This window comes from Macrobrachium rosenbergii, chromosome 35 (assembly GCF_040412425.1).
Source record: "Macrobrachium rosenbergii isolate ZJJX-2024 chromosome 35, ASM4041242v1, whole genome shotgun sequence".
NCBI classification, from domain to species: domain Eukaryota; kingdom Metazoa; phylum Arthropoda; class Malacostraca; order Decapoda; family Palaemonidae; genus Macrobrachium; species Macrobrachium rosenbergii.
Genome location: NC_089775.1, coordinates 2,955,163 through 2,971,517, shown reverse-complemented (window position 1 = coordinate 2,971,517; position 16,355 = coordinate 2,955,163). Strand labels below are relative to the sequence as shown.

General features: G+C 36.9%; 1 protein-coding gene across 3 annotated transcripts; it reads right to left on the bottom strand.

Annotated features, from left to right (window-relative positions):
* Positions 1-8: 8 nt before the first annotated feature.
* Positions 9-14,959, bottom strand: LOC136856341 (uncharacterized). 3 transcript variants are annotated; one of them, XM_067134101.1, is made up of 7 exons: positions 14,829-14,959; positions 8,884-9,999; positions 6,442-6,552; positions 5,798-5,906; positions 5,274-5,384; positions 4,681-4,822; positions 9-3,417 (listed from the first exon to the last, which is right to left on the bottom strand). In XM_067134101.1, exons 2-7 carry the CDS (start codon positions 9,511-9,513, stop codon positions 3,225-3,227), a joined length of 1,296 nt encoding a protein of 431 aa, XP_066990202.1. In that variant the 5' UTR covers positions 9,514-9,999; positions 14,829-14,959; the 3' UTR covers positions 9-3,224. The 3 variants fall into 3 exon arrangements, with proteins under 3 accessions (XP_066990202.1, XP_066990203.1, XP_066990205.1); XM_067134102.1 differs by having other exon boundaries at positions 14,764-14,890; XM_067134104.1 differs by lacking the exon at positions 6,442-6,552.
* Positions 14,960-16,355: the final 1,396 nt, after the last annotated feature.

Below are 16,355 nucleotides of genomic sequence, written 5' to 3'. Positions count from 1 at the left end.
ACCCAACATTCCTTTCGTAGTTTATTGCCATTCGGGATACATTCACATACAATAAATAATTTTAGTAGCACAACTGACTCTCTGCCATCTCCGAGAAAGTCAATTTTCATTTTTATTTTTCCATTTTGAAAATATATCTAAGGGTGTCTTACGTTTGTGAAGGTAAATTAGATTGTATTGATAATGTCTTCCTAGAGATGAATACATACATTATTTTTTGTAATATATAATGGAAAAATAATGATTTATGAATTCATACATGCTTCCAGAGAAACAACATTATTGACTGAGTGAAAATCAAAAGTAGTGAATTAACCGACAGAAAAATTGATTCCTTCTTTAGCGTATACACTCCGTTCTTCCGTGTTCCCTATCTGTGGGATTCCCTTAGTTTTTCTAGGTCAAGGTTGAATTAATACACATATCTTTTACACCATCTGAGCCTTTGTTTCTATTCAAAAACACAATATATATATATATATATATATATATATATATATATATATATATATATATATATATATATATATATATATATATATATATATATATATATATATATATATATATATATATATATTTATATATATATACTTACAAACTTCTTACTCACAATATAATTATCTATGGGTACAAATGATGAGTGCATATAATAATAATAGTCAGCACTAATGAGTGCTTAAGGTGCTTTTACGAATACGAGACGGCACAAACGAATTTTATTTTTGGACTAGCCTAACATACATGAGACATGCCTCCTCTCTCTCTCTCTCTCTCTCTCTCTCTCTCATTCTTTAGGTAAATTAGAGTTAGCATTTCCTTGGATGTGAGGGAAAAAGAGTTGCAAGTCTTTGCTCTCTCTCTCTCTCTCTCTCTCTCTCTCTCTCTCTCCTTCCTTCCCTACCACAGGTTAGGAAATTGTCATCCTTTGCTCTCTCTCTCTCTCTCTCTCTCTCTACTACAGGTCAGGAAATATATTACAAGGAAACACATTTCTATACACACACATTGGCACAAATATATTTTATCTTTATCATAGAAAAAATTGTTCGCTCTGAGGTGACTAGTCGGTTACAGGACTTAATTCCTAAAATCTCTCTCTCTCTCTCTCTCTCTCTCTCTCTCTCTCTCTCTCTCTCTCTCTCTCTCTCTCTCTCTCTCATGCCACTGTGGGAAACAGCACAGCATCTTGGTAAGTGGAATTTTTTGGCGAAAATCATTTTTAATTTTAATAATCCAATTTTAATATCTTTGCTGAAAGTAAAATTTTAAAAAAATATGTATGGCTATTGATGAATTAAATATTCTTCAATTTTATAAACGTTACAGATTAAAATTACATAATACAAAGGACAAGATTTAAATTGAGGTAACTGATACAAATTCATGATTGATTTTTGAGGCGGAACCATTTGTCAATTGACAACTTATCGTAACATGACAATAATATTATTGGAATGTTATCCCAAACATCTACCTCATATCAAAGGGCATATTCTACATATTCTTAGTAATAATAAAAGAAAAAGAATAGCTAAAGAATAGATAAAACAAATAAAGAAAATACTATTACCTCGGGGTCATTCTTAAGCGTAAGTCGACACCACACATTTTATAGTCACCTATGGCAACCTCTAACGACTCTGATTTATATAGAGCTCTATACACAGCTGTATATAGAGCTTTATAGAAGTCTGGTAAAGAGCCGTGAAGCTTTACTCCCGGTTAAAGCATAAAGTACCGTCATAAAGATTAATGTTCGCTGACTCCATCTTTCAATTTCTTGTCAAATCCTTATATAACTTTACGGCGTATTCGTATGCTAGCGTACGTATGCATGTATAGGTATATTTATACATTTCTTGTATACCGTCTCATCCAAGTATGCCTGTATACTTGGATGGTGGCTAAAGCATATGCATATGCAGTTTTACCCGTTAATCAGCGGCTCATTCCAAGGTGCTAATTTGTTTTGATAAATAAACTGTTTGAGAACCTTCCAAATGATGTCGAAAGCCACAAGTTGGTCCATGTAAGGAAAAATGTATCTCACGGTGAAAGAAAACAGCCGATATCTCATCCGAGGTGAGAGAGTACTTCTCTGCTATAATTGTCTCTTTGCAGGATTGCTTGATAATGAATGAACGGATTTGGATCAACGGTTTTGTATCTTTAGATTTATCGTTACTGTCACTGTGTAGTGTACAAGGAAAACGGCAGTTTCCTGCTGTCTAAAGAAAACGGCAGTTTCCCGCCGTTCGCAGAAAACGGCAGTTTCCCGCCGTTCGCAGAAAACGGCAGTTTCCTGCTGTCCACAGAAAACAGCAGTTTCCCGCTGTTCGCAAAAGAACCCGAATTTCAGAGAGTTATATATCGACTAATGTGTTTCCTACGATTTGAGTCGTTTAGTTACTGGCTATAGTGAGCACGGTCATGTGATTCCTCGAGTTCCCAGGAGCACATAGGAGAGAACTTTCTCTCTCTCTCTCTCTCTCTCTCTCTCTCTCTCTCTCTCTCTCTCTCTCTCTCTCTCTCTCTCTCTCACTGAAGGAGAGACTTAGGAAACACCTTCATGTACTTTCACAAATTTAAAATATGACAGAAATACGATGATTGACTTTAAAAAATTAGTCTGAATTTGCCTCAAAGTTAACACCAGTTAATTCCACGGCAGGAAAAATGAAAGCGACTGGAGAAAGCTTATGCAGAAGGTGATTTTAGCCGTTTGTTAAATGAATGTAATGGTCTACAAGGCTATGAAATTTAAAAAATAGATATGTCTACTTAAAAATTTAGTTTTCAGTGTTATAGAAGACGACACAAATCAGCTGATTATGTAATTATATATATTATATAATTATTATACATAATATATAATCATATATAATTATTACATAATTAATAAACGTCATTACTCATTTCTATCAAATATATTTTAAGCACGAGGTGACGATCAACACCTCTGATTACATAAGCGTATTTTGGTGGTAATATTTTTTTCTAGGCCGTCGTTAGCGAAAGACTTTTTTAAACGTTCGTACGGACACACGCACACACACATTATATATATATGTATATATATCTATATATATAAATATATATATTATCACCTCTCAGCTAGGAAACCCATACCACCGTCCCTCCCAAGATGGCGACTACCAACTTTACAAATCGCTGACTCTTCAAATTTCGGCTTCAAACGAGGACCGCTACGGCCCTGCGAGTTAGGACACAGTCAGGAGTGGCTTCCGGAGTTGCTGTTGCTGCTGTAATTGCTGTAAGAACTGCTGTGATTGCTGTAGTTTCCTGCTAGCCAACGTTACAGTTACAGCTTTCTCCCTGGCTTCTTGTCTCACGTAATCCGCCACGTTGAATTTTCGATCCGATGGATTCGTCGACTTTCGGGCCTTCAGCTCCCTGTTGGGGGGGGGGGGGGTGAAATACGTTCGTTATTAGTGAATGACGTGATTCGTAAGGTTATATATAAGGTAAGGGGTGCGGGGAGGGGGGATAGGGTATTAATCCCCACCTCCTAATCTCTCGACGAATGTAAACATCTGTGAGGGTCGTGTCAGTAGTACTAATGATGTTTTAGTGATGCATTCATTGAAATATGTATCCAAATCTATAATCTATGGACAAAATAGCTCCTAACGTACATAAACGTACCGCTGCCGTCCCAAAGAACGACCCGTCCGTACCGCACGGACGTTAAGTAACCCCCCAGAAGGTAGTCAGCACTGGTGGTAAACCTTTAAGTAACTGTCCTTGCAAACAACGTACGCTGTAGCGTCCTAATTAAACCAGTACTCTCACTCTGTTTGCTTTTGTTTTGACCAAACATCATTCATTTCCCGCTGACGCAAACAAAGGCTTCGAACATCAAAGGAAAAATCGGTTTGTTTCGGCCAAAACAAACAACAATAAACAATACGATTCTGTCGTCGGTCTTCTAAAAGGCTTCGGCTCGCCTATTATTGGAACCGCCGTTCGAGATAGCATGGCAACTTTAAGCCAATGAATGAGGCATTTTTTTTTTGTATTTTTTGGGGGCATTTTTTTACCGTTTATTTAAACGATTCTTTGATTAGAATTATGCCAATTAATATCCTACGCCATTCAGTGGCCCCGTGTCAAGCAATAGTGGAATATTCTCGTGGGATTTATAAATATTATTTTTATTATTTTTTGAAGGCAGGTCATGAATTTATATTCTTTTACGTTCTCTAATCAATTATCAGGACGTTGGGTAGACGCACAAATTAATTCACTTTCATGCTATTAATAATTTGCTAATTATATTTAATTAGGGAATATTTAAAGTATAACATTTCTTGCAGATTGCAGATTTGAATGAAATTGGTTATATCATTATACTAATATTTCCAGAATGAATTAAGAATTTGAGATACTTAACGGCACGCAATAACATCAGGAAACTGAGGAAGATAATCCTCTCTATTTAACAACTACAACTACAACAGATATTGTATTTTACAACATTTTTACAATACATCAACATCAGCTAACAACTGCTGTGACTTGTGGTCAACACAGAATCACTTGCCCAGCAGAGAGAAATTTTTGGCTCAGAGCTTTTCTCTCTAGAGGTAAAAAGTTATTATTATTATTGTTGTTTGTTGTTGTTGTTAGGGCACCCACAACCCTCGACGTTCCTACCTTGCAACAGCCATGAAGGCCAGATCGACGTTGAGTCCTGTCTTGGCTGAAGTTTCCATGAAGGCTACGTTATACTCCCTGGCCAGTCTCTCGCCATCTTCCCTCCTGACCACCCTGTCTCCGTTCACGTCGCATTTGTTGCCTGTTTTTGGGCGGGGGAGGGGTTAGAGGGGGTGAGGGAGGGTGGGAAAAGTGTAAGGGGAAGGTGAGAGAAAGTTGAGAAGGTGATTTGACGTTTTCATTCAACTACTGTTCAGGAAATGATAATAATCTACATTTTTTTGGTCAGGGTAAGATGGCTAGGTGCCTGTTCTATCAAGAATGACAATTATCAAGATAAATATAGCCTTACATTCATATTCAAGCTTTTATAGTCTTTAAAGATGGCTTCTAAAGCTTAAGCTTCACCTTAAGACTTCAAACTGAGGGGTATGTTTGACTGAGAGCCTCTCTAGCTGAGAATTCAGCTTAAAACTTAGGCCAAAGGGGTAACTTTCTACAAAGTACCTCTGAATCTGAAGACAGGCTCAATATCTCATCACTTACAGAGGCCCCGTAACTGACTTTACACCGTAACCTTTCACTCTCCTCACCTATCAACATAATGACAACATCGTCTTGGGCGTACTCGTGGACTTCTGCCAACCAGGCGCGTGTGTTGTCAAAGCTGTTTTTGCTTGTGACGTCATACAAGAGCAGCAGTGCTGTGGAGAGAGACAGAAAATATCAATAAATATTTTTTTTGTTTGGGTAAAAACATTCTAGCTTTGACGTTTATGGTTTTGTCACTTTAAGATGAATATGTTTACTGATGTATTTATGTATTAATATGCAAATATGTATGGGTATAAATATATAGCTATATTTTTGTAAAAACACACATACACATAACTATATATATAGCTTACTTACACAAACCTAAATTCTGCAAACACAAACGCACATACACAGGAATACCAACAAAAGTATATTCACACAAACACATATTCTGGGCACACAGAATAATTCAGAGAATTCCAAAAACTTCATAGACAGTATATTCACACAAACAAATTCTGGGCACACAGAATCATTCAGAGAATTCCAGAGCTCAACAGACACGAAACCATGACCTCACCGTGTGCGTCTCTGTAATAAGCGTGTGTAACACTGCGAAACCTCTCCTGACCTGCCGTGTCCCAGATCTGCAGCTTGACCTTTGACCCGTCTACGGTCACGACCTTGTTCTGTTGAGAAAATGGGTTTTGTTCATTGACCTTGACCTAAATTGTTTTATTTAGAAGGTCAGAGTTCTATTAGTCATTGCCAAATATAATTATTACAAAATATATTTCAGGGTCAACTGCTCAATATGTCACACAAACAAGACCTCATGATTCAGTTTACCTGTGACCTGGTTTGCCATAAGTTGACCTCAGTGGGGCATAGCTGCTGACCTCATAGAGAAGTACCCAGTTCTACTCATAGCTAAAGTGATAAATACCCACTTATAATCTAAATCTTACTTAAGAACCATCAACTCACTTAACTGCAGAGATATAATTCCCATCTAGGATGAGATGCCCAAAGTTGACCTCATTGGGTCACAGATGACCTCAGCTCGGAGAAGTAACCAGTTCTACTTATAGGCAAAGTGATAAGTACAAACTTAGAACCTGGATTTACTTAAGAACCATCAACCTACTTAACTAGGGAGGTTTTTAGGTCAAATAATCCATAACACTTAACGAAAACTGGGTACAAATAGGCCTATACTCATACCCGGAAATCGATGCCAACCGTGGAGATAAAAGTACCCGAGAGGAACTTCCCGTCCTTGAACCTGGTCAATAAACAGGTCTTCCCGACGCAGGAATCACCGATGAGCATTACCTGGGTCAGGTCATAGCGGGTCACGTGATTAGGGTCGTGAGTGGTTAGTGATTTAGTTGCTATGGAAGAATATAGGCCTAGCGGTGATACGTATAGGCCTAAGAATACATAATTCACGTATATATGTTTATATTTACGTACAATGATTAATATATGTGTAAAAATTAATTAAAAATAATTATAATTATGCCTCAATAACAGCAATGTTTCTCGTTTTCTATAAATCACATAAATTTAAATGAAATGAAGTCAATATATTGGATGTATAACTCATCTAAAATCTTGGTGGTCAATAGGATTATGAAATGAATTCATAAAATTATCAATAAATATATAAAAAAGTCATTTTCAATTCTAATACTCTGTAATACTATTATTTAGACATTAAACCTTCAAATAATATGGACAAATATAATCCCCCTTAATTAACAAAGGCCTAATTACCTCCATTTGGGAGGAGCAGATGACATAATGCTCTCATCCGAGAGAGAGAGAGAGAGAGAGAGAGAGAGAGAGAGAGAGAGAGAGAGAGAGAGAGAGAGAGAGAGAGAGGTTTCTTATATACAATTCAGCACAAACAAGGATTTGTCAACTGAGATTTGGCTGACGTGAACTTTAATAAACATGAAACGGTCCCAGTTTATCATTGTCGTATAAGGGGAAACACTGAGAAATATATCTATATTTATATATCTTTGTAAATACATTTTTATAAGTAAACATACTGAATATATTTAAATGATTAATGTATATAGCGCGCGAGATATATTCCTGACAATAAGGTACTCTGTAAAACACATTTATTTATACGTCTATAGACTCTATACGTAAAAAATTGGGCCTATAATAATTTTAATCCTTTACAGACATTACATGAGATATATTCACGATTAAATTTTGAAATTCAAGAGGCAAAATCTATTGGAAAACTTCGTATAATCAACTGAAACTCATTTGTTGACCTAAATTCCTAGCTAGTGGTCCGAGAGTGGCCCAAGGCTTCGTTCCTTTGATCGAAAACCTGTCATCAGGGTCGTGTCCTTCAAAGATTAGGGGCCAAATAGGGCTATAATCCATACTAATTATGTATTCAATAATTATCGTATGTTATAAATTCACTTTGACGCAAATAAACCCTTTATAATCCCGTGTTCACACGGATATTGGGAATATGATTTCTATTGAACGCTCCCTATAAACACTCGGAACGTCATCCACAATAGCATCGTAATTACAAGACCTTTTCGGATTTTCTCGCCATTGTTAAGGAACTTCCGTGTTCCCCGAGGTTACTCTTTAATTGGCGGTCTGTATCAAAGGGTAATTAGATAATTATGAAGGTTAATAGCAAGTTAATTGTCCTATCTAAACGGTGATAAAGATACGTCTATTGATGTAGATTCAACACATAAGATTTCATGTCTGAATAAATATGGAAGCTATTTTGAGGCAATTTTATTTTCAATTGCAGTTTTTTTTTCAATTTTATATCATCAATAATTGATTTTAGCTTCTATAAGTGACCAGTTACCATTCAAATTACTTAAATCATTAATTTAGCAAATGCATAGTGACTCAAATAAATTACTGAGGCTTTCCAGAATTTGTTTCCAAGACACAATTTGCAAAATATGGTCTATTGTCTCTAGCGGGAATAAACTTGCATCACAAAATTTGCTCAGACTCAAATACATTCAGACTCATCAGTATAAGTCAGCAGGCAGTTGAGCCAACTCTCCTTTATGGAAGTGAAATGTGGACGTTGAATACGAATAAAAACAGATAAGTTAAAGCTTTAGAGATGTAATGGGTGAGAAACAGAGACATGTTCATGTGGTTAAAAGGTTAGTATAGGTGGAAGGATGGTTCAGAGTGTTATCAGATGATCTGTTCATGTGGAGAGAATGGAGGATGTCAGTCCAGAAGTGTTACTAGGAGGAAAGACAGGAAAAACTAGAAACGATTGGATGAATGGCCTTAAAGAGTATTATAAAAGAAGGACCTTGACATCCGGGGAATGAGAGAGTGCATGCAAAGCAGAGGTGAGTGGCCCATTGTATGCAGATGGGACTGGACGTGCTACTGATGAATCACTGGTGTAGGAAGATAATTCTTTACTTATGGGTAATACAGAATTGATTTGGAAATAGTGTATTTACTTTGACATATAGTTAAGTGCAAGTAGAGAGTGTAATTCTATAGAATTAATTTCATAATGTATGCAGATTAAAAGTATTATCAAGTAAACTCAATTAGTTGTAATAAAATTAAATCAACTACTAAGCAAAATATTGAAATGACCTTCTTCAGGATAAAACCCTCGACCCTAACCTTGAAAGTGAGGTCATAGGGCTCGAACTTAGACCCCCGACGGATGCTGTGCCTCTGCCAGTCCCCGAGGTCGTCCTGGAACTGGACGAAGGTCGCGGAGGTGTTCCTCGACCACTTCTTCTCGCGGTCGGGGTCGCTGTCCCTGCGGCTGCTGAGACCCCTCACCTTCCTGAAGCTCTCCGAAAGGTTCCTCTTCAGGGTGACGGTGTTGAAGAGACCTTCTTTGGCCTTCACGACTGCGGAGTCGACCTCGTCTTCTTCGGTGTCTTCGGGAATCCTGTACCTCGCGGGCGGCTTCCTCGCAACGTAAGAAGACCTGCCGTTCAACGTGGAGACGTCTACGCGGGCATCGTAGAAGCCGTTGTTGCTAGGGTCCTCGAGGTCCACCACGGAGTACCTTATAGGCTGGGAACCCCGCCGTCCGTTGCTGAGGGATTTGGCCCTTCGCAGACTCACGCTCCTCGGGATGTCGGAGTCGCCGTTGATGGTGATGACGCCGTTCTGGGACGTCATCTGAGGTCTCCTGACATCTAGGGAGCTCCTCCTCTGGGTCCGGTTCCCGGATGAACCGAGGCCATTTGCAGTTCCGTTGGTCACGGGTGACTCACAGGGTGGAGTATCGACACCCATCCTCACTGATTGTACAGTCTAGTTTCTGTCGTGAAATAAACCAGATGGTCCCAAGAGAAAAGGATGTTCTGGATATCCTGAAGTTCACAAGTTCCTGCCTCAAAACCAGTAGACTCTGTAACCCTGTCGCTTACGAGCCTGAAGAGTCAGTGAACGCACCGCTCAAAACCAAGATGGTCCACTCTTACAGTCTTAAAACCAGTGGCTGATAATTCCATTCCAATAATACCACAACTCGTTTAGTATACATATTTCTAGATGAAGTTTTGAAGTCGCGGATGACACTCCCAACTTCCAGCCACCCGAAGCCATTATAAAGATACGATGGGAAGTTTCCAGAGTGGCAGTGTTCTAAAATCTCGTCTTCATCGCGAAAAACTGCCTTTCCTAGTCGACATTGTAAATTAGTAAATGTTGACCTTAACGGTTTTCGTAATTAAGACGATGGCAAATCTTTGGATTTAATTAACTATTGTTTCGTTACATCTGGAAATAAATTAACGACATAGATTGAGAAATGCGAAAAATGTAAAACCACATTTGGATGACACGCTCAATACATTTTTAGCAATTATCAACTTGCATTTGTTTTTTGTTAATTCCTGGTGTAACTGCTTGTGAACGGCAACATGATAATGTTAATTATCTACATAAAAACTCATTAACAATTAAAACAGCTATAATGGTCTCAACCATAAAGCTGATAAACAATACAGGTGCTTGACTTGTAGGAGATTTTAGCTAATTAGTCACTCCATGAGATGGAGGCCACACCCAAGCGGGCGGGACTTTCAGAAGATCTTAGCCAATCAGTTACTACATGAGACAGAAGCCACGCCCACGTGGGAGGGGCTTGTGACTTAGCTCAAGATGAAAAGGCTGCTATGTTGATTTGTTCCCTCTGAGACATATGATAAGTTTTATATATTTCCTTACTTTGACAGCTAAGGGAAAATCCTTTGCAATTTATTTATGCTGTATTTTCAAGACTGATAACAGTGCAGAGTACATAGCTTACTGTACAAATGCACAATTCAATGTACAATTCCTCACTGGAACACCCTATTCTATATGTCTCTGTCTATCTCCATTTTTCCATCTTTCTTTTCTGTTGCTGAAGAGAAAACCGATAATATTTAACTCAGTTCATGCCTCACCGTGATGGACTACCGTGCCTTATCAGAGCACTACAGACAATCAGTTTGATTCCAAATTATTTTGTCATATCTGCTCTCTTGGAAAATGCTCAACTAGATAATAATGTAATTTTTTGAGGCCAGATATCCTGGCACAGATTTAACAGTGAGCACACTCTGGCAGTAAAATTATTATCTGCGTCAATGATCATCGTTAACTTGTAATTTATGCTGTTCACCGGTAAGTGCCTTTGGACACTTGTACACCATCATGGAATTTGAAGAGTAACATGAAATGTACAGTGTGTATACTTCTGTAATATGTATAAATGCTGCATTCATATGCAATGTTATATCTTTTTAACAATCATTGTAAAGTGTATATTTTCAGACGGAAAGAGATGGAGACAGGGAGTTACACTAAAGATTATATTTTTGCGTAATGAATAATTTCATGCCTATATATTTTCAAAAATCGAAAATTTCTTAAATTTGAGCAGGTTAATTTCATATGGCCAAAAAAATGTGATATTAGAATATATTTTTCTATCTAATGTATCAATTTTCCTTTTTCTTGTTCGTCAGTGTTTTGGCAACAATAAAGAAAAGATTAAATTATTTTTGTTAATGCAAAGCTTATAAAAATGGCTAAAAGTACATTCAAATTTACCTATCATGCAATTATCTTTGTGAGCTTGGGGCACAAACCTCACCTAACCTAACCTAACTTCGCGTACAATAATCTGACCTAACCTCGCGTACAAAAGAGAATGAGTGAGTCTACGAGAAACAAATGACAGTCAAGCTGCCATCTTGAATTACAAGTAGTATTCATAAGTAAGAGGCAGGCATAAGTAGGCCTGTGTGATTGAAGCCACTTCGTAAAACAGGCTCTATAGGCCTCAGATACAGCTGTTACAGTGTGAATAAAGCAGGAATTATGTCCTACGGTTTGCAGAAGCCAGATCTTCTAATATATAAAGTTTTTTCTGTATGAAAAAAGCAATAAACTTCACCTGAGGCGTTTAAATCACGGGGATGAAATGGAACAAGAAAAAAAAGACGCGCGGAACTTTTCTCATTCAAATTCAGGTCGCGACCTAAAATCAGTTGCTGAATAGTTTGGGGACAACTCTCAGTCGCACGAGAAAGTTTTCAGAGTTTTTTTTTTATTATTTTACTCAGTTTAAAAGTCTAATGTTTTTTGTTATTCTATTCAGTGAAAAAGTCAATATTTTTTAAATTCTATTCAGTGAAAAAAGTCAAATATTTTTTTCATTCTATTCAGTGAAAAAAAGTCAAATATTTTTTTCATAATTCAGTGAAAAAGTAAAATATTTTTTTCGTTCAATACAGTGAAAAAAAGTCAAATATTTTTTATTCTATCCAGTGAAAAAAAGTCAAATATTTTTATACTATTCAGTAAAAAAAGTCAAAATAGTATATATATATATATATATATATATATATATATATATATATATATATATATATATATATATATATATATATATATATATATATATATATATATATATACACACACACACACACACTCTCACGCACGTTAGACTCAGTAAATTTAAATCATTATCAATCTCACTTCTTTCTTTTGTAAAGTTTAAAACCCTAAAACAATCAATATAAATGATTTACATATTCTCTAACACAAAAAGAACATTTAAAAAAAAACTGCCAAAACACTAACTGCATGTTTTTAGTTCTAATTATTTTTTTAAAAATTCATTCAAAACCATTTTTTCTGGGCACCTTTGTCACCTCACCTCCCGGGCGGATGATTTGCCAAGCCTAGAGTTTCCCCAAACATTATGACATTGTGTTCTCGCAATAACATCACGTCTGCATGACAGAATAACATCCCCAGTACATTCACGAGTTCACCAGGTTCGTTGGAAAGATGATAAATAATAAGATGTTTGAGATGTTGAAGTGTTGATGTTGGCCAGGTGAGATTTTGATTGAAAACTAGAGAGTGAATGTTTGGGAAGTATTGAGATGAGATTGAGATGACAACATTCATTGATTATTATTATTATTATTATTATTATTATTATTATTATTATTATTATTATTATTATTATTATTATTATTATTATTATTATTATTATTATTCAGGAGATGAACCCTATTCATATGGAACAAGTCCACCACCGAAGGGGCCACTGACTTGAAATTCAAGAAGCTTCAAAGAATATTTTGGTATTCATTAGAATACCAATAATAATAATAATAATAATAATAATAATAATAATAATAATAATAATAATAATAACAAGCACACTAAAATGATCAAAATTCCTTTGCGTGATTGCATGCAAATGTTTCTGGCGTATAACCCAATCTATCTTCACATGCCATATCTATCTATCTACATACACAAACACCTGCCGAATATTTCTGAGGGCCACAGGTGTGGCCCCACAGGTGTTCGACTCTCACACACCTGCCCAAGTGACAGGTTCGTCATCTAAAAAGAGAGAGAGAGAGAGAGAGAGAGAGAGAGAGAGAGAGAGAGAGAGAGAGAGAGTGGGGAAGTGAGTGAATACGTGACCTCTTTTTTGGGGGAAAATGTGAGTTTTTTAAACACTGAATAAAAACAGTTACACCTGATGATTAGTCGACTGTTGTACCTTGAACCTGAGGGTATAGAGAGAGAGAGAGAGAGAGAGAGAGAGAGAGAGAGAGAGAGAGAGAGAGAGAGAGAGAGAGAGAGAGAGTCAAAATTTAAAGCATCAAAACTGAAGCATTAGGAAATGAGGCGTTAACTGAGGAATTCCTTATCATCCTGACAGCTGATATAGTCTGACAGAGTCTTAATACTTTAGATAAAGAGAGATTCCACTTTATCAAAACAACCTTTCGGTTATTCATGTCTTAATAAACCTAACATCACTTAACATCGCTTGAAAGCACTTCGCGAGGGCAGCGAGGGCCGGCAACTTCAGGCACTTGTTAAGAATGTGGTATTTTCTTCAGCACTTGAACGGGGCCACAGGAAACACCAAGTTGATAACACTTCCTTTTAAGTGATTTGTGAAAGACTTATCTCGCGAGACGTGAATTCGAGATGGTTCAGTTTTGGTCTCTTGAAAATTCCCAATAAAATGGTTTTAATTGATATGTATCAATTAACATGTTAAAATAATTGTAGTGATTGTTTTTAATGGGTAGAAATCAATTAACATGTTACAATAATTGTGGTGATTGTTTTTCATTAAAAGAAATCAATTCACATGTTAAATTTTTGTATCATAATTGTTAATTATAATAATTAATGATAATTCCTTTCTTTTTATTTGTATTTAGTAATTTCGTTCTCTGTCAACTGAATTATTCTTGCTTTAAATATACATTATATTTGCCAATTACTGCACTATACACTTTTATATAAAAACTAATTAAATATAGTGACACTGCAAATAACCAAAATATACACTTTCACTATAAATAACCAAAATATACACTGTCACTGCAAAGAGCCAAAATATACACTACACTATAAGTAGCCCAAATATATACTGTCACTGCAAATAGCCATAATATACTCTGTCACTATAAATAGCCAAAATATACACAGGCACTCAAATAGCCAAAATATACACTGTCACTATAAATAGCCCAAATATACTGTCACTATAAATAGCCCAAAAATACACTGTCACTATAAATAGGCCGAATATACACTGTCACTATAAATAACCCAAATATACACTGTCATTATAAATAACCAAAATATACACTGTCACTGCAAATAGCCCAAATATACACTGTCACTATAAATAGCCATAATATACACTGTCACTATAAATAGCCCAAATATACACTGGCACTCCAAACAGCCAAAATAGACACTGTCACTGCAAATAGCCATAATATACACTGTCACTGCAAATAGCCATAAAATTTACTGTCACAGCAAATAGCCATAAAATACACTGTCACTGCAAACAGCCATAATATACACTGTCACTGCAAAGAGCCAAAACATACACAGTCACTGGAAAAGGCTGGAATATTCACTAGTTATTGCGAACGACCGAAATATACACTATTCTTGCAGATAACTGGAAGATTCGCTGCCATTTAAACACACCTAAATATACACTGCGATTCCAGTGCCTGAAACACACACAGTCACTGCAAAAGACTGAAACATACTCAAATATACGTCGCTGTTTCAAACGACCATTGAGAAAGAACTGGTCCAACGCAGTGCCACGGGCGAAGTGGCACTGTGGTCTAGAGGTTAGTCTCATTACAACGTGGCTGGACCCCTCTCTCTCTCTCTCTCTCTCTCTCTCTCTCTCTCTCTCTCTCTCTCTCTCTCTCTCTCTCTCCCTTTGAACTCTGTTGACAGGATTTGATAATTGTACAATAGATACGAGACTGCGTGTTGTTTGTGCATTTCCTTTCACAGAGAGAGAGAGAGAGAGAGAGAGAGAGAGAGAGAGAGAGAGAGAGAGAGAGAGAGAGAGAGAGAGAGGTTGCGTGCATGCATGCACGGGCATACGTGCTTGTGTTAATGGTAGGTATGTAATCACAAGCACTTTTTGTATATATATGTATATATATATATATATATATATATATATATATATATATATATATATATATATATATATATATATATATATATATATATATATTTGTGAGAGAGAGAGAGAGAGAGAGAGAGAGAGAGAGAGAGAGAGAGAGAGAGAGAGAGAGAGAGAGAGAGAGGCCACGGTCTTGCACAGATAAATTTACTTGTCCAGATTATTTACAACGACAAAAAACGAACCAAAATAACAACAGAATTCTAAAAACAGAACAATAATAAAACAAGACAAAAAACAAAAGAAAAAATAAAGAAAAAACAAAGAAACAAGAAATAAAGATAAAGTGAAAAGAGGCAAAATATCTGGACAGGTATTACTCATAATAAGCCCACCAGGTGTAAACATCCTTTGGAGAGAGAGAGAGAGAGAGAGAGAGAGAGAGAGAGAGAGAGAGAGAGAGAGAGAGAGAAGGCAAGTAACCTTTGAACCGTGACCTGATAATGGGTATCTCTCCTAAGTCACCTTGAGGTCATTACCTGAGAATGGAAACCTAATTGTTCACCTTAACTCACCAGGAAGCCATTACCTGAGAATGGATACCTATCCTAATCACCTGCCATTACCTGTCAGTGGGTACCTAATCAACCACCTTAACTCACCAGGAAGCCATTACCTGCTAGTGGGTACCTATCCCTAATCACCTTGAGGCCCTTACCTGAGAATGGGTACCTATCCCTAATTACCTTGAGGTCCTTACCTGAGAATGGGTACCTGATTATCCACCTCAACTCACCTGGAAGCCGCTACCTGACAGCGGGTACCACCTGACAGCGGGTACCTGCCCCCACTGACCTTAGATCCTACTCACCGTAAAGCCAATGCCCACGGTGGCAGAGAAAGTACCCGGCTGGAACTTGCCCGTGTCGAACTGCACCAACAGCGATGTCTTGCCCACTCCGGAGTCTCCCAGCAAGATCGTCTGGGGGAAGAATTGTGTTTATTTTCTTGGTAATTTCAGGGGTTAAAATAATGCTTTGTGTGTGAATATGTTTATAGATAATTAGTAATTAAAGGACCATTGCGTCAACTTAGAATTGTTTGTTATTTTCTTGACAATATCAGGGAGTAAAACAATGGTTTGTGTGTG